General features: G+C 42.4%; 1 protein-coding gene across 1 annotated transcript in view; it reads right to left on the bottom strand.

Annotated features, from left to right (window-relative positions):
* The window catches only part of KLHL14 (kelch like family member 14), a 116244-nt gene extending 97816 nt beyond the window's left edge, over nucleotides 1–18428 (bottom strand). Inside the window, exons 1-2 of the mRNA XM_005892962.2 lie at nucleotides 15691–18428; nucleotides 12677–13660 (exon numbers count right to left, since the gene is read on the bottom strand). Of these exons, the coding sequence (XP_005893024.1) occupies nucleotides 12677–13617 (941 nt within the window). The 5' untranslated portion in view covers nucleotides 13618–13660; nucleotides 15691–18428. The remainder of the gene's footprint in view (nucleotides 1–12676; nucleotides 13661–15690) is intronic.
* Between the last annotated feature and the right edge of the window lie 318 nt (nucleotides 18429–18746).

Below are 18746 nucleotides of genomic sequence, written 5' to 3'. Positions count from 1 at the left end.
GGACTGCAACCTACCAAGCCCCTCCGTCCATGGGATTTTCCAGACAAGAGTACTGGAGTGGGGTGCCATTGACTTCTCCGCATTAGCCATTAAGGAAATGCAAATCACAGTGAGATAGCACTTCACATCAATCAGGACGGCTATAGTCAAAAAGACGGGTGTTAAGTGTGGGTGGGGATGTGGAGAAATTGGAACTGTAATGAAAAATGGTATGCCCATGCTGCTTTGGAAAACAATCTGATGGTTCTCTTGTTCAGTGTTAACTGTGATACAATATGACCCTGCAATTCTACTCCTAGGTATATATATCTAAAAGAAATGAGAAACATGTGTTCACAAAGAAACTTACACACAAATGCTCACAGCAGCATTATTCACAGTAGCAAAAAATGGAAACAAATCAAATGTGCACCCACTAATGGATCAAGTGTGGTTTATCTATGCAATGGAATACTATTTAACCATAAAAAGGAACGAAGTATTGTTACACGCTGCACAGATAGACCTTGAAGACATGCTACATGAGAGAAGCCAGCACCAAACACCACATGTTGCATGATTCCATTTGTTTGAGATGTTCAGAATAAGAAAATCTATGGATTTATGGAGACAGAAAGTAGATAACTGGTTGCCTAGGGCTGCAAAAGGCAGGGCCAAGTCGGGGCTGATTGCTAATAGGTCTTTAGGGCTTCCTTTGGCTCAGCTGCTAAAGAATCTGCCTGCAATGTGGGAGACCTGAGTTCAATCCCTGGCTTGGGAAGATCCCCTGAAGAAGGAAAAGGCTACCTACTCCAGTATTCTGGCCTGGAGAATTCCATGGACTGTATAGTCCATGGGGTTGCAAAGAGTCAGACAGGACTGATCAACTTTCATGGGGTCTTTTAGGGAAGGAGTGATTAAAAAATGTTCTAGGTGAAAGGCTTGTCTTTGTTTTTTTTTTTTTTAATTTTATTTTTAAACTTTACATAATTGTATTAGTTTAGTACCCCTGAACTTGGTGATGGACAGGGAGGCCTGGCGTGCTGCGATTCATGGGGTCACAAAGAGTTGGACACGACTGAGCTGTGTCAGTTCATGAACTGAACTGAACCCCTGAACTTGCAGTTAGTCTCAGAAGTGAAGGTGGTCTTGGGGAATCCAGGACACACAAAAATAAATAAATAAATAATAAAATTAATTGTGGTGATGGCTGCCAACACCACAAATATACTAAAAATCATTGAATTGTACACTTTTTAAAATGGGTGAATTGTGCTGGATGTAAATTACATCTCAGAAAAGCTGTTCAACCTGAATCCACAAAGGCTTTTCTAACTTTTTTCAGTTGCTGACGTGGATATATCAAAAGGATGGACCAGACTCAGGACGGGCCTCAGCTCTGCAGTCTACTCAGAGGTGGATAAAACAAACACTGTCAAGCTAAACCTCATCACTGTGAGAGCAGCACTTGGAACTCAGGCTGTGAGAATCCGGTTCTAGAATAAACATCCTGTATGGAGTTAGGAGTCCTAACAAGTGAACAGAAGGGCAAATTGATATAAACAGAATTATGTCTATAAAAATAAAAGCTATCAACAATTATGCATTTACTGTCAGGCACTATGTCAAGTTCAGTACATGTTTTCACCCAACATTCAGGATTGCCCTGAGGAGGTGGGTATCATTACTGACATTTCAGAGATAAGCAATCTGAAAACAAGTTAAGTAAACTGCCCAAGGAGAGCCAGCTTATATGTGGTCAAGGTGGGATTTAACCTGAATCTGTCTGACTTTTAGGTCTTAATTACTATGCAATAGAACTGTTTAAGATATTTGCACTATAGCATAACATTTTTATCTGTATCTCCTATTATGTCATATTCTCTTTCTCTCCATACACATATCTCCTAGCTTTACTCTGTAGTCCGTGTCTACGGATGTCATTTTGGAGTGAACCCTTGTGAAAACCTTAAGACAGGGAGTTTATAGGAATTGCCACTGACAGTAGCGATACTGTTGTCATAGTAACCAATCCACCAAACTGGTCCCTGCAAGGAGCCGCACACTTCTGCCTCTATAAGGCACCAATACTGGCTGAACTCCCTCACAGCATCAAGGACCCTCTGTTCATGCATATGGGGTAGAAAGTACTGAGGTTCTGGTGTGCATCTTAAAGCATGAAAGTTCTTTCTTCTAAGTTTCGCTCTCTGACTCAAACATTTTCCATTTCCTCTTCTAATCCTTTCCATTTACTCAGGATGTCCCAGGGACGCTGGTTCTGAGGGGTGTGAAAAATCAGGGCTAGTCAGTATCCACAGCTTTGTTCTAAGCAGGAGTTACAAATATGACTACTTTCTGTTTGGTGAAAAAGGCACACTCCCAACCCAGTAATTCTTCACTCAGTGCTGACTCTGAATCTTTGTCTCTGCCCCAAACCTACACACAAGACCTTTAGCTGATTAAAAAATAAAAAACAACAAAACCTCTCAGGAGCCACTGTACAGAAAATTTCAAGTTGACAGCCGACGGTGCACACTATGTCAGGGGGCTACGCACACAAGACATCCACACGCATCCAACCATCTGCATTTTTCAACAATGCCCCTACATTTTCAATAACTCTTTTCTTCTCTAACCTGGGTCTTTCTCTCTTCCTTCTCATCTCCATTTCACTGGCCTCGCCTGTCTTCAGAGGCACCTGAAGGCACATAAGGCAGGGAAGTGAAACCGACTGTAATTCTTCAGTTCACTTCCCTGCAGCCTCCAGTGAGCCAGTCTCCATACGGTGGCCCAGCTGAGCTCCGAGGAAGCCTGGGTCCCTGCGCAGGTGCAACCCACCAGCCCGCTGGCAGGCGCCCTGGGAAAAGAGAGCCAGTCAGGGACACCAGAGGCCTTGCTAGCCGCAGAAAACCAAGCTTTACATCGAATATATAAGATTAAAAAGAAGAGGGCCTCTCCTCTGTGAAAGAAAGAATAGGCGACTCTTGTAGTATCTAAAAAGGCCATCATTTTCCCTTTGAGGAATTAAACATAAATTGCTGGGAGCAATCAGAAATTCTGATTTCCCCATTTTCTTCTGATGCCCTTGTGATCACCTTCGGATCCCTCCAACTTCACTCTTAAGTCCTTACAAGTCTATTTCTGTGCTATCAGTGAAATCACAAATCTGTTCAAGAGTGTTCTTGATGGGCAAAAATGTATTCAGGTAAATCTGCTTAGTGTATCTTTTAAAATTAAAAATCAATTACAAATAGCACTTTCTGTTCGTAAGCATGTTGTTTCTTTTTTCCATGTTCTCAGCTGATCCTTACCAAAACCCTGGGAAGCTGAACTATGTAATTCTTAACCCATTTTACTCAGCTAAAGTGGAGCCAAGATACACACTTAGGTTTATGAATTCAAAGGTGGCAGTGTTTCCAGTATAGTGCTGTTCATTTAGTCAGTTCAAACAGAAAAGCCTGCTGATTTTTTCATATGGGATTCATCCATGTAGTGGTTAATCCTTAGCAGGGCTGACAACTTCCTCTATGATTTCGACAACACTTCTTCCATAGTCTCTAGCCACTCATTTGTTTTTCCAGCTCCTGCAAGGTACCAAAAACTCTTTGCTGCCTAGTATTCTCTCAGCTTGTAACTCCCCGCTTCCAGATCCTGCCTTCCTCCAGACCCATTACCCTGGCCATCTCAATTCTCAAAGCTCATCTTTCTTTCTCTTTTTTGGAATGTAATTTCTTTACAATATTGTATTGTTTCAACTGTACAATGAAGCGTATCAGCTACATGTATACACATATCCCCTCCTTTCCGATCTCCCATCCCACTCATCTAGGTCATCACAGAGCACCGAGCTGAGCTCCCTGTGTTATACAGCAGCTTCCACTAGTTATCTATTTTGTACATGTGGTGGTAGTGGTATAGTTGCTCAGTCGTGTCCAACTCTTGTGAACTCGTGGACAGTAGCCCACCAGGCTCCTCTGTCCATGGGATTTCGCAGGCAAGAATACTAGAGTGGGTTGCCATTTCCTTCTCCATTTTACACATGGTAGAGTATATATGTTAATGCTACTCTTCCGATTTGTCCTAGCCTCCCCTTCCCTCCCTGCGTCCACATATCCATTCTTTACATCTGCATCTCTATTCCTACTCTGGAAATAGGTTCATCTTAAACTTCTTCTGTAGAGGAAGAATTCTTTGGCCACTGTGACAAGTTACAGCACCTTGTTATACCAGCTCTCAGAACATAGCACTTTTCTAATCTACAGCATGTATTATCAGTGTGATTAACTTGTATCATTATTCACTCTTTTTTCTTATATGCAAACTACATGAAGTCATGACTGCGTCCATGTTCTTTACCCTATATCTCAGAGCATAGCAGACTTTGGTGTGTTATACCTGTTTGACACATGTTTGGGGGCTATTCCACAACAGAGGTTCTTGTTAGCAGTCAATTCGATGCATCACCCTGAATTCCCACCGTGCGCATGGCACGGTCATTGGCCTAGTTTAGAAAAGCTATCCAAGGTCATGGAAGTCCCCCCGTTTCTCAGGTCTGCTAATTATACTGGGAATTAAGATTCATGATGGAGAAGGAAATGGCAACCCACTCCAGTGTTCTTGCCTGGAAAATCCCAGGGATGGGGGAGCCTGGTGGGCTGCCGTCTATGGGGTCGCATAGAGTCGGACATGACTGAAGTGACTTAGCAGCAGCAGCAAGATTCATGAAGAACACACTCAGATTTTCTTCTCCTCCTGTTGGCATAACCTTGAAACTCACACTTCTGAAAGTACTACATTATCTAGCAAAGAACAAAGAGTTATTTATAAACATTTTAGCTAGATTACAAATATATAATTGTTGAACTGGATCAAGTTATAGGAGTGAAGGTTCCATGACTGACCATTTTCTTCTTGCTGAATTTTTTTTCTTTTGAGGAATGAGGTTATTTTCCCTTTTAGTGGAACACTGTAATTCTGTAAATTATATGTTCATTATGTAGTGACTTAAATGCTTCTTAATTTGTGCTTATGAGTCCAACAAATATTGAATGTGTCCACTCTCCAAACTTTAGAATTTTCTTGCTTATCCTCCCTTACTATTAGTTCTCTTTTTGTTTCTTTTTTAGATGGTTTATTTCTTAATACTTTCTTTGATTTACTGTATTTCCATGTACTTTTGTTACTGCTATTTTTTTTTCTTTTACTTTCCTATGATTTATTTTTTCTTTTACTTTCCTATGATTTATTTTCTTTCTATCACAAATATTTGCTATTTCCATTCCCCAACTACTGTAGGTTTTCTCTAGTACCTTTCTGCTTCACTTCTAATGTTGCAAATAGTTCTAACATGATTGTCATTCACATTTGTGAATAAATAAGCCCTTCTGATATTTACAGCAAAATAGACATATTTACTATATGCTACAACTGAAAGTCCTTCCCCTGGTTAACTTACTCTCCTGTCCATATCAAAATAGTGGTTATTTGGTATTTCATTAAAGAGAAATCATCATTAGTAATCCATGCATCATGAGTTATCTTGGATGTTAATGGAAAGGACACAGCACTGAATATATTTTCTGGAATTCTAAATGAATGAAAGAAGGCACAAACACTATGGTGTAGCAATTCTTAAGATGATTTTTTTTTAATTGTCAAGGATTTTTTTGTTTTAATTATTTTTTTTATTGAAGGATAATTGATTTGCTTGAAACAAAATATAAACAGAATAAAATTTCAATTAGCATAATCTTATTTTTTGTAAATGAAACATACAGGTATTTTTATAATTCGGGCTTCTACCTGTTGTATTTATCAACTGTAAATATTATCAACATGCGCTTTCTATTGTTTTCACCGAAACAAAGCTGATAGTTCTCCAGGACTCCAGTGCACACAGAGGAGGAAAATCTCTTGGTTCCAATTCAAGCTTCAAGGCTTTGTTTCGGTTTGTTTTATTTTCACAATTAGTTTTCATAGTTAAACTGTAAAGTTCTTTGTTTTTTTTTTAAAAGATTTTTTTGGATGTGGACCATTTTAAAGTCTTTGTTCAATTTGTTACAATACTGCTTCTGCTTTTTTTATGGTTTGGTTCCTTGGCCATGAGGCATGTGGGATCTTAGTGCCCTGACCAGGGATCGAACCTGCATCCCCTGCCTTGGAAGGTGAACTTTTAACTATCAGACCCCTAGGGAAATCACTTTTATCAATTTATTTAAAATATATCAGCTCACCTTACTTTTAGAGTCAATAATCATAGCACTAAATCTCAGCAAACTCATTATTTAGCCCCTTAGTCTCAGAACTAGTTAACTGAGTATGTAGACCAGTAGGAAAGAATTTGAGCTTTCTACTCTCTTCCTCTCACTTGGTGGTTTGAAGATGAGTTAGAAAATTGCAAATTTTAATCACTACTGTGCTGTGGTAAAACAAAGATGTGGAGGTGTTGATTGGAGTTTCCTTTTCCTAGAAGTCATATGTACAATATTCACTCATATTCATTACAATATTCACTCAAGAGGCTGTACTTCAAAGGATGACAATTACTTCAACTCACCATTATTCAGATAATTGGACAACTTATTTTCTCTGAGCCTCAATTGTCTAACATTTAAAAGACTGAAAGGACTAGAAAGAATGTAAGTAATATATTAAGCACACTCATGCTCAACTAGTCAGTGCTCAACTAGCGATAGGTATCATTATTATTGATAAACAGCAGCTGTGTGCAGGTGTGTGTGTGTGAGCATCTTTAAAATCATCTCCACTTTTATCTTCTGTTGGCTTTGTCAATTCATATGAAACTGAAACAAATCCTAAGTGTCTACCCACAATTATGTTTAAGACCAATACCAATTCATATTGAACTCGTATTTTGGGGTCAAGGCTGATCTAGCTGGGAGATAAACACATAAGCCAAACCCACACCAGCACACATGCTCTGCTAGGGGTTACCCACCTTGGAGAAGGCAAAGAAGTTCTATAGACATACTCAATCCAGCTGATTCACTTAGAAATCAGAAGTCCTGACAACAGTGCCCTTTGATCACAGCAGCTGGAGATACAGGTTGGCATTTAGAAAAGTAATTGTTCACGTGTTCATTTATATGTCTAGATTAGTTCATTCAATATGTGCATGTTAATCTCAGAAAGCAGTGCATTAAATGTACCTGGCTCCTCTAATTTCCTACCAGAAATCATTAAAATACCATATCAATGATATTAAAGCCTATCCTGAATAATGACCAGTCTATGTTAGCTGGGTCTATATCCAGTATGTTTGTGAAAATGAGTAGCTCATTCACTGTTTTAATTAATCACCATTTACCTTCCTGGGATCACTGTTTAAATTTTTAAGTCTTAATATGGAAAGCTGAAATTTTAACTTGGCAGGGTAGAATTATTTAGATGTGAACTCTTTCCGAACAGAAGCAAGAAGACCAGTGGGATTCTCTCTACTAGAATAAGGATAAAGTGTTGTGTCCATTTTGTTCACTGATGTAGTCCAAGTGCCTAAAATGGGTTTTGGAATACTAGGACTCACAGAGCAAACCCAGCTTGCCTCTTGTTTTTATATAGTCCCCCCTGCCACCCCTAGAATGGTTGTTACATTTTCAAAGGGTTGAAAAGAATCAAAAGAAGAGGAATATTTCATAACATGCGAAAATCACATGAAATGTTGATGCTCACAAATGTTTTATTGTAACACAGCCATGCTCATTCATTTATGTATTATTTTTATGTTACCATGGCTGTTTCTGTGCTACCAAGGAAGAGTGACGTAGTTGCAACAGAGTTAATATGACCCTGAAGCCAAGTATAATTACTATTTGATCTTTAACAGAAAAAAAAAAAAGCTGACCTCTAGTCCAGAGTAATACCCCTCCTTAACTTCTTTTAAAATCAGATACATTAAAATTTAAGTTTACTATATAGCACAGGGAACTCTGCTCAATATTCTGGAACAACCTAATTGAAAAAAGAACTCGAAAAAGAAGAGATAACGTGTATACGTATAACTGAATCGCTTTGTCATACATCTGAAACTAACACAACATTGTCAATCAACTGTACTCCAATGTAAAATAAAAAGTTAAAAAATAAAATAAAATTTAACTCTCACAAATGTCTTTCCAAAAGAGAAGTCTTAACTTTACATTTAACTCTAAGGCTAATCAGCAGATTATATGATAGGATAGAGAGGCTCACAGTAATAAGTAGAAACATCATCGATGAGAATACAGGCTCAAGAGCCAAGGTGCTTGGCTCAGACTTTGGCTCTACCACTTACTAGCTGTGCCGCTGTGGGCAAAATGCTTAACTGCTCTGTGCACCAGTTTTTCCATCTATAAAATGAGGCAAATGATGGTATCCATCCCTGAGGGCTATTATGAGCATTAAATAAGTTTGTGTTTGTAAAATGCTTAGAACATTATCTGGTATGAAGTAACTACTGTAACATATTTTTCACTGAATTTTTAAGGTAGAAAGTTGAGATAACTTAGAAATTAGCTAAGGTAATGAGCGAGCCCAATGTGTTTAAAATGGGGAAAAAGACAAAGGTGAGTTGAAATTTGAACATGTCCATTGTGGTCAGTAAGTACTCTGAGCCAGTGCAATGCAGTAAGATCTACTCTAACTGCCTTTTGATTGTACGATATAACTATTTGTCTCCCACACCTGTGACACAATTCTGTAATCAATGGTCCTGTTTGAGATAATAAACAAATTGTATTCTGAATGGCTGAGTGACTTCTGATATGAAACTCTAACTACCTAGCAAGTTCTTATCTGAGGGTACCAAATTGACATAAAGGGAAGCAATGATTTAAAGGATTCATGGATACAAGATTAGTTTGCTTTGTTGAGGTTTTATTCAGGTCTTAGGAAGGGAACCAATGGAAAATATTATCCTACATTTAAAGAAACACTTTCTAAGCATCAAAACCAGGAGGCAAAACTATGCCTTAAGGAATTCTAATGGCTTTTTAATCATTGCAAGTCATTTTAGCAAATAGATAATTAGTACTCCTGATGTTTAAATAGATTTTTATATCAATTTATGTGAAATCTTTAAAAAGACTGAAGAAAGTGAATTCTTTATAAAGTAACCTTTTATCTTCTATAAAATATAATCTCTTGAAAACTGTACTTCAATACAGGACTGTATATGGGACTGCAATAGCTTGTAATTAAATATTAAAAAATATAATTATTTTTACAAATGCTTTTCTGTCACAGGTGTTTTCCTGGAGGAGGTTCAGTGAATTTTTGCTATGTGCAATAGGAATCAAGATTAAAGAACATATTGGGAAAACGTAATACTGAGGCTTTCTTAATTAATAATTTCCATTCCTTTAACTTTCAGTAAATGTTTATATAACTGTTACATTGTGGGAGGTGCAATGAAAATGTAAGAGATCCAGTCCAATTTGATTTACTTGGGCCAATAACTAAATTATGCATAACAACTTAAAAAATACAAATAAAAAACTTTTGGGGGTTTCTTGCACTGAACTTGCACTCTAAGTTTTTGATATTTACTTTTTAATGCACTAAATGTTGCAAGTCATGCCACTTTATTAAATCTTTGTGCTTTAGAAGCCTTTAATAATAGCTATTCTAGAAACTTTTCCAAAAATTTCTGTGTCCCATTTCTTGCAATAAAGCGAAATAAAAATAACTAAGGAATAAGATTTCAAAATATTTTAATTTTTGTCCAATCATGTCCTGTGATCTTAGTTATGTGTATATTTGAATATAAGATAGTAAGTCTTATTTTTTAATATCCTCAGTGCTCAGTTCGCTAAAATAAAATAGAATCTGAGTATAAATGGTATAATAAGAAAAACTAACATCTAAGACAAAATTAAATTAATTTGCATATTTATAAAGTCTTTATGCTTGGCTTACTTTATTTTTTAGACTTAAAAATTCCAAATTACTCAATAATTAAAAAATTTTAAAACATATATAATTATTATATTAATATTCCTACATTCTATAGAAAACATGTACTCTTAAACAAGTAAATTCCTTTGAAGTTATTCTATTTGCTTGAATTTTGAACTTATTCCAATAGATTGGCCAGTTTTAATTTTTCAACTCCTTCTCTGAATTTGAGGAGCTCTTTCATACTTAAGACTTTAAAAACTAAAGGTGGATAAAAAGTAGTAAATACAATGCCCTTCCATCCAATTGCCTTCAATAAAACTGATGCAATTTCAAAAATAATTGTTTAACACATTTATCCCTCTGTTAAACTACATGTAAAGCTGAGAGAACATTTTTATATTATGCTGACACTGTAATAAATGGGCTGATATCATACTATTGGTTGCAACTTACAGCATTTTTGTCTACATTAAAGCTAAGGTCTTGGTGATTATTCCCGCATTCTTTCTGTGAATTAAAATTAGAATAATGTAATTAGTCCCCCAATTAAAATGCTACAGTTCCTAATAATGGAACAAAGTCCAAAATTATATTACTTTGAGATCAACAATAGGTTCACATGAACTGTTTTCCAGATCTGCTTTTTAAGGAAAATACAGTCTCCTTCCTATTGCGGAAGTATCAGATTCTTGCAGCATCCATGACACTTGTAAGCATTCAGTGGTCAGACGGCACTACATATCCTTCAAATGATATGGCCCAGTGAAGCTGGACTGTGTGGTCACGGAGCCAGGCAGCCTGGTATCTCAGCCATCCACCACGACAGAGCCAGAAGGCCCCAGCTGGCGTGCTGAATCCAGACTAAGGTGAGAAATGGATTTTTCATTTTGAAAGTCAACTCTTCTAACACTGAAACCTAGGACGTATTTATCAGGTAAAAGTGCATTGAGGACTTTAGGCTTATTTATTGGATCAAATGTATAATTCTCATTTTTTCCTCCAGTTACGCTTAGGACAAGTTAAATCTTATTTTCCTTCTGGGTTTCTGAATTTACACTAGATAGTACATTTTAAAACATATGAATACATGTGTGTTCAGGACTATAACTTAATATGTAAGATATATGCTAAATTAAGTATACCTGTAAGTGGTTCAAAAGTCATAAAAGTTAAAATAACAGAATGTTGATCACCAATGTTCCTTGGTGTGATGACATTTGCCCATCACATTAAATTTACCAACTTGATCTTTAGACAAATGGGAACTCTTACAAAATAAAAATACATTTCAAGTCCTAGTTGTCATTTGGACTTCTGTAGTCACTATTCAAGCACAAGAGTTTGGATTCTTGCTTGTGTTATTGTCTTTCTTGTGTTATTTTCTGACACTACAAGTTATTAATTCATTTCTTACCAACATTAGAAAAAGCAACTTACAAGATTTCTAAGTTCAAGATTTCCCATGCCTCCCGTGGGCCTCACATGACCACCAGTGCTCCCTAAACAACAGTAGAGAATATCTTCCAGTTTCCTAAACTTCAGTTACCCAGGTCTGGTAGAAACATCATGATGGAAAAAATAAACCTTTAATTCCATAAGGGTGCAGAAAGTGGACCCCATCTTCCAGACATCCTTCTGAGTGGGAAAAGGCCATGATGGATTCTTAAACCATGTACTTTCTAACACAGCACTTAGTGGATAAGACTGGGATACTTGGCATCTGGACTCATGATGTTTTATCCTCAGAAACTGAGAAGAAGACACTGCTTCTTTTCTAAAAAGAAAAAGCAACCCTCTGCGAGGGCTCATTAAAAAGGGTTTTAAAATTGGAGCAAATAAAACAGGATTGTCAATTCTTATAGTCTTTTTTTTTTTTTTTAATCTCAGCAGCATTTTAAAAAGGCATTGTTTTTCTCTCTCCCCTTGGACAGGAAATCCCACTTTCAATACACACGTGGGACACATTCCAAATAGCAACAACAACAATTCTCCAACTCCTTTGTGACTTTAGAGCAGGCGCACAGACCTAACTGCAGCTAGATTAACTACTCCTCTTCTCAGTTTTCAACTGTGCTCCCCTTTGACATGGGAACTACTAGGCAGGATTCACTCTGCCTCCTGGAAATCTCTTGCTCGGCTCTCCTTTAAAAGTGAAAAGGATAAGGTCTTCTTTTTTACATACAAGACAGAAAAGTTTGTGTGGGTGATGCCAGGATTTCCAACAGCGACCCTAAAAGACAAAGCCTTTTAGAACTCTAACCTCCAACGGGAGCAAACCTCAAACAAACAAACAAAAAAATAACTTGAGTTGTTGGAATGAATGAAAAGCTTGTCTTCTGGAGTTGTCCCCTGGCACTTCTGCTCGCCCGAAGCAGGGAAGGGGTGGAGTGGGCGGGGGTACTTCTCATCACAGGAACCTTTCCTTAAGCCAAGTCTATTTTGAGAGGTAGAGGAGGACTGAGTAGGAAGACTTCTCAAGCTGTACTTCCAATGGCCCGGACATTTGGTCCCACCTGCCTGTCAATTTCAGCTCAGGAGCCCATTTTCCTCTCTGCAGATACTGAGAACGTGGACTTTCTGGCAGTCGGAGATGCACGGAGGCCAGTTTCCCGTTGACCTTTCAGGGACTCTGAAATCAACTTTCCCCCTCACAGTCTTAATTGTTTGTTTTCGGTTGTTTTCAGCCTGCAGGAACCTCCTGTTCAGCACACCCCTCTCCCCTCTCCTCTGCCCTCTCCCCTCCCTCCGGCCTCTCGGGCTTCCCCCACCCCCCACCCTACCCCCCACCTTTGTTGTCTCATACCTGCTGGCCAGGCTCTGCCTGCAGTGCTGCCTGAAGGGCATCAGGTGGTAGTTCATGGCGTCCAGCAGCAGCTTCTGGCAGACCGGGTCGGTGCGCATGAAATCCACCGACTGGACCCGCTCCACCAGCTCGGGGGCCGGGATGAGCGCGAAGCGGAGGCGCTTCATGAGGTCGGGCGCGTACTGCATGCGGGTCTCGCGGTCATGCTCCAGCCAGAGCACGGACATCTGGAAGAGCGCCAGCTCCGACTCCACGGGGGGCGGCAGCGAATCCAGCAGGGCGCGCATCTCCTCGAAGTTGAGCAGCAGCACATCCTCCACCAGGTACTTGTTGGCCAGCTTCTTGGTCTCCTCCAGGCCGTGCAGCGCGGCGATCTTGCACACCTGCTTGTAGTTCTGCACCGAAATCTGGTCGTTGAGGAACTGCACACAGAGCTTGGTGACCTGGGGGATGTGCAAAATCTTGCTGACCGACAGCACCTCCTCCACCGTGTCCAGGGAGAGGGTCACGTTGGCCGTGTAGAGGTACTCCAGCACCAGGCGCAGCCCGATGGACGAGCAGCCCTGGAGAACCAGGTTGTTGATGGCCCGGGGACTGGTCAGCAGCTTGTCGTCGGGGGAGGAGGATGGAGTGCCGGGCTCCTCCTGCGCTGGCGGCGGCGGCGGCTGCTGCTGCGGCGGCTGCTGCGGTGGGTCCTTGGGGGCCCCCAGGCCGTCCTGGCCGCCGACCCCTCCCCCGAGAGGGGGGTGACTGGAGAAGAGCGATCGGAAATACTGCGAGCAGGAGGCCAGCACGGCCTTGTGGCAGTGGAACTGCTGGCCCTGGGCCGTCAGGGTCACGTCGCAAAACAGCTGCTTCCTCCACAGCAGGTTGAGGCCGTGCAGCAGGTTGTCGCTGTGGCTGGGGTCGAAGGTGGAGGTCCGGTCCCCGGATCTGGACATGGCGAGCTGCCTCGGCGCACCTGGCTTTAAACCCGCCTCCGACCTGGCAGACAGGGGTGGGGGATGGGAGGGAGGTGAGCAGGGTGGTGGAGGGGGGTGGGGTGTGGTCGGGGTGGGGCAGGGTATGGAGGGGAGGGGAGGGCGAAGAACCACGGTCAGTGCTCAGCTCAGGTCTCCGGACGGACCCGACCCTAGGAGGCAGGTCTGAAGGTGCTGGATCCGTGAGCGCCACCCCCCGCCCCCCGGGGCCCTGTCTGGGGGTCCGGGCGCCCGCTCCTCTCCCCGCTCCTCTTCTCTCCGCGACCCCCACACTTGGTCCCTCACTTTTCCTAAAACCACCCGGGCTCGGCTCTCGGCGGCGACAGCGATGGCAGCAGCGACGGCAAAGTGGCGGCTGAGGCCGAGACACCTCGTGGGCTCGTGTCCATGCCGGGCCGGGGCGGGAAGAGGCCGGGGCGTGGGGAGCCCGGCGGGCCCCCCCAAAAGCGCAGAGGCGACCGTCGACGGAGCTTCCAGGTCACCTCGGCGCCCGCAGCTTTGCGTTTCGCAGTTGGTCCAGTTTTGGGGGTGGGTGGGTGGGCAAGGGGGCCCGACAAGCGTGCGGGAAGGGGGGTGATCCTTAGCCCTCCAAACGCTGGGAACCCCTTCGATTATCCGCGCTGCCCCGAGAAACTCCCGGGCTAATCGTCTGCGGGAGCAGATAAAGCCCTTTCTTCTCCCGGGAAAGTGCAGCGGAGCGCGGTGAGGACCAGCTCAGTGGACTCGGCAGAGGCGGAGCTGTCCTTATCAATTCTAGCTCATTTCCCTCACCCCGGCCCTGCCTGCTTCTCTGCTTTCGCAAACTGTTGGCTTTCCCCGTCACCACTCAGTTTTGCTAATTTTTCAGAGACGCCTTTAAACCTGGCAGGAGAATCCCTTCAGCCCCCCACCCCCGAGATCCCCCCAACCCCCCTGGCATTTTTAAGCGCGCAAGTTCGGGCGTGTGTCTCCCTTTCTCCGCCTGGGCGGCCCCGAGGAAGATGAGGAGGGAGGAAGTGGGACCACTGGGATGGATTAAGAGCCAGAGCCCGCAGGCCCGGTGGGATTCGCGTGGACGGTTCTCCCTCCCGGGCACGAGGCGCAGTGGCTTTAACTCCTGGAACTACGAGAAGTTCAAGTGTACGGGCAGGTGTTGGGGGAGGGGTGGGGGCTGTCCGATGGTGGGGGGGGCGGGGTCTCTGCCTCCCACCCAGCATCGCCGCCCGAAGCCGCCGCTTCCTTCTGAGTCCCTGGGTGCAGCCCCCGGCGGCCCCCCACTCGAGCACCCCCACTCCCCGCCCCACCCCCGCCAACCTGGCCCTGGAACTACTTCTGTAAAAAGTCTGAGCCGCCCGCATCTCGGCGGAGGAGGGCAGGAGGTGAGGGAGGCGAGGCGAAGTCGATACGCCAGGTCCTTAACCTGTAATTGCACCTTCTAGGGCTGAGCAGAAAGGGCTCCTCTCTGCCCACATCCCGCCCGCGCGCCCGGGAGACCCGCCGCCGCCGCCGCCGCCGCCGCCCGGCTCCGAGGGATCCCGCCGGACCGGCCCCTTCCACTGCGGCTCACTCTGCCCTGCGTGGTGCCAGTCCTGGATCGCCGGCTTCCTATTTCCACCGGACTGGGCTCCTCTCCACTCACTTTATCATCCCATTCCAGGTGGACCCTAACCTCCCGCGAGCTCCCTCCCCCAGCAGCACCCGCCCCCCACCAACGATGCGCCCCCCCAAAGCGCAGGCTCTCCGAAACACCTCCCAGAGTCTCTCCCTTGAAGTGGACCCGGTCATACCTCCCTCTCGCTGTCCCCGCTTCGTTGTCTCCCCCCCGCCCCCCACCGCCACATCTTTTCCTGTTCCCCTTCCTTCTTGCTCTCCTCCTTTGCCTTTCCCCCTCATCTGCTTATTTCTTGCAATTGGAGTTTTATTCTTTATGAGCGTTTGCCACACAGCCATCCCCCCCACCCCTCTGAAAGACTCCCTCCCCGGCCCTCCCCCTCGCCAACAACCCAAAAGACAGAACAAAATACACACAAGGCAGACACAAGGCCAGAAACTTACCTGCTTTCAACCAGCTGCAAAGTCAAGGCTCACTTAAGCTCCCCCCCAAAAATCAATTGTCCTTCCTTTTTAAAGGTTTGCTCTCTCCTTGGGAGGGGGGTGGGAAACACCTTCTGGTTCCCAACTCCAGGCAGTCACTCTTTACAATTTATTTTGTCGTACATCATTTGATCACCATGAATTAGCAACAGCAAGAAAATGTAGGAGAGGGAGAAAAGAGAGAAAGAGAGAGGGAGAGAGAGAGGGAGAGAGAGGGAGAGTGAGAGAGGGAGCAGAGCTTTCTGCAAGAGAAGAAGAAGAAAAAATGTACGTGTGACAAATTATGCTACCAAGAAACAACACATCATTATCCTTGGGCCTGGGGCTCAGTGAGTCGTAACGAGAGTAATAGGAAATCCACGGTTGGGGAGAGAAACGGTCGTGCTTGGCCAGTAGAGAGAGACCATACAGGGGGATGGATGCTGGAGAGACTCGCAAAATTATGGCTCAAGGCTATTGTAAAAATTGTCGAGCGTAAATGACTGCGATTTCAAACATCTTTGGAAGAAAGAAGGGGAAAAAGCGAGCCCCCCCTCCCTCCGGCTCCCTCTCTCTCCCTCTCTCTTCTCTCTCTCTATAAAGAACCGTCAAGTTTTAGTGCGCATTGCTAATTAGTCAATTTCTCTCTGCCTTCACAGGCTGGCGACTTCGCTGCTGAGCTGAAACTGCTAATTTCTGTGACCAGCTTTTTTCTTAGCTGTGATCTGGATGAATGAGTAGCTGTCTCACAGAGATGACAAAAATAAACTCTAATCCCCCCCAAAATTTCCACTACATCTTTCTCATGCATAGATTTATGATCTTCAAGCGCTCTGTGCAATATGCAAACTTTTTGTGTCTGTAGATGTGCTGTTTGTTTCCAGATTTATCTACATTCCTGCTTTTCCCTTTCACTCTGCCCCCCCACCCCACCCCCCTACACTGGGAAATGCAGAAACCGTCTCATCTCAAAGTCTGCCAAGATGCCACTTTATAGTATCTTGGTGTTTGGGGTTTGGGTCTGACTTGGAAGTCAGGAGTCCTTGCCTAAGAACTGAGTGGCTGAGTGTACAGCGGGGGTGGGGAAGTAGACAGAATAGAGGACAGCTCTTCGCTTTACATTTGCTTCTCTGCATTATTCAAGCTTTATGATCTTGTTGGAAAACATATTTTCTCCATCATTTTGTCTGGTTATACAACCATCTCGGAACCTCTCTGTCAGCTCTTCAGCAGGAAGGGTTCAAAAGTCACTTTATTTTTTTAATTGGAAAATTATCCTATTGTCAGATTTGCCTTTCAATTAGGAGTCTTTGATTTGCAGGAGCTAGAATCAAGTGCTAGGAGAGCCAGCTGCAATTTCACAAATGTAACCTTTAAACTTTGGAGCTCATCTGATATATAAGGTCGATCTCAGAGAGCTCACATTTTTGACCCTGCTTAGCATGCAAAATGAACCCCAGCATGACTCTGGAATTTCAGCTGTACCAAAGATTCATGTGCATTTTGGTAGAGGACGTGTTCTCTTAGACTTATCTCATGATGTATTGCGCCCTTACATTTATAGCCCTGCATTTTGGTTGTCAATGGGGGCTGGAGGTGTCCAAGAAAGAAAGGGGAAAAAAAAGAAGAAGCAGGAAAAGGAAGGTAGGTATGCCCTTGAAGAAAATGAACATGGAAGAAAGCTGGATCTGAGTTAAATTGAGTTTTGCTGGCTATTAAATATATGAACATGATTCATTCTAACTGATATGTGCTCTGATTAGTAAACATATTAAAATACACATCAGGGTACCACTGAAATCCTGCCTTTTAATCTTCCCCTTTGATTGGTAAAAGATGAAAGACACCTGCTTAAGGGAGGGGAAAACCTGAAAATTCTTTGGTTCAGAAATCAGGAGTTTCCCACTTACAATGATCAACATTAATATGCATATGGGATATTTACTCTTAAATAGACTAGGCAGGATCCAACCCAAGCGTTTATCCCTCACAATGGTCTTTCTTTATCAATATCCTAGGTTATTTGAGAGCAAGACTACTTTATTCAATCTTGCTGAGATGCTGTGTTCTCAGTCATATTTATAATAAAAAAGCCCAAATACATGATAAGATAATAGAAAAGGATTTTTTTTTTATTAGAGCAGGGAAAGGAAAGAACAGATTATCCAAATCTTCTGGCCTTACTATTATTTTTTTAATTTCTCTTATTTAGTAGATCTTGAATAGGAAGACTGTGTAACTGTAATATAGTGCCTTTTTGGGGTTCTGTTTCATTAGCAGTTAAAGTTATCAAGTGTGTGAAGTGTCACCCAACTCTCAAACACTAAAAGTACAATTTTTATGGTATGCTTTTGATGTTGATCTTTTATGAGCTTCCAATGACATATTTGGAACTAAACCCAAAGGCAAATTAAGAGTATTGATCACTTAAATTATTGCCAGCTTTCCATTTTATCATAAGGGAATTAGAAATTAAGGTATGTTTTCTAGACCTTGCAGTATCTTAATTTTGAATTTATACATATATGTATACATATTTACTGGTGGGATATATTGATCACTAATTATGATTACTAGGACTTCTGTCATTTCCAAACAATAGAAAAGTAACATTTCAAAAATTTTAACTACCTATAATTTCAATGCTTATTTAACAACTTGGGTAGAAGGGAAAGGGGTGGTTAGAGATTGCAATTCTTAAACAGCTGTTGAAGTGGTTAGGCTGCTTTCTTCTGGATTTTGAAGTTACACTATTTGAGAATGTTTTAAATTCAGAGAAAAATTACAATTATGGCTCTTTTGTAAGCAATTAAAAAAAAGAATATTGATAATAATAAAATCCGTTCACAATCTGTATGTAAACTAGTGTTTCTATCATGTACATTACACACATCCAATATCTTGCCCCGGCTTTGACTGAAATTATTGCAGAACTCACAAATGATATGACACTATTTACAATAAATCCCGTTATGAGAGATTCAATTTGCAGCAATCAGATGCTAGCTACTAAGCGATTGTAAGTATTTGAATTTTAT

Source organism: Bos mutus, chromosome 24 (genome assembly GCF_027580195.1).
Source record: "Bos mutus isolate GX-2022 chromosome 24, NWIPB_WYAK_1.1, whole genome shotgun sequence".
Taxonomy (NCBI): domain Eukaryota; kingdom Metazoa; phylum Chordata; class Mammalia; order Artiodactyla; family Bovidae; genus Bos; species Bos mutus.
This window is presented reverse-complemented; position numbering and strand designations above follow the sequence as displayed.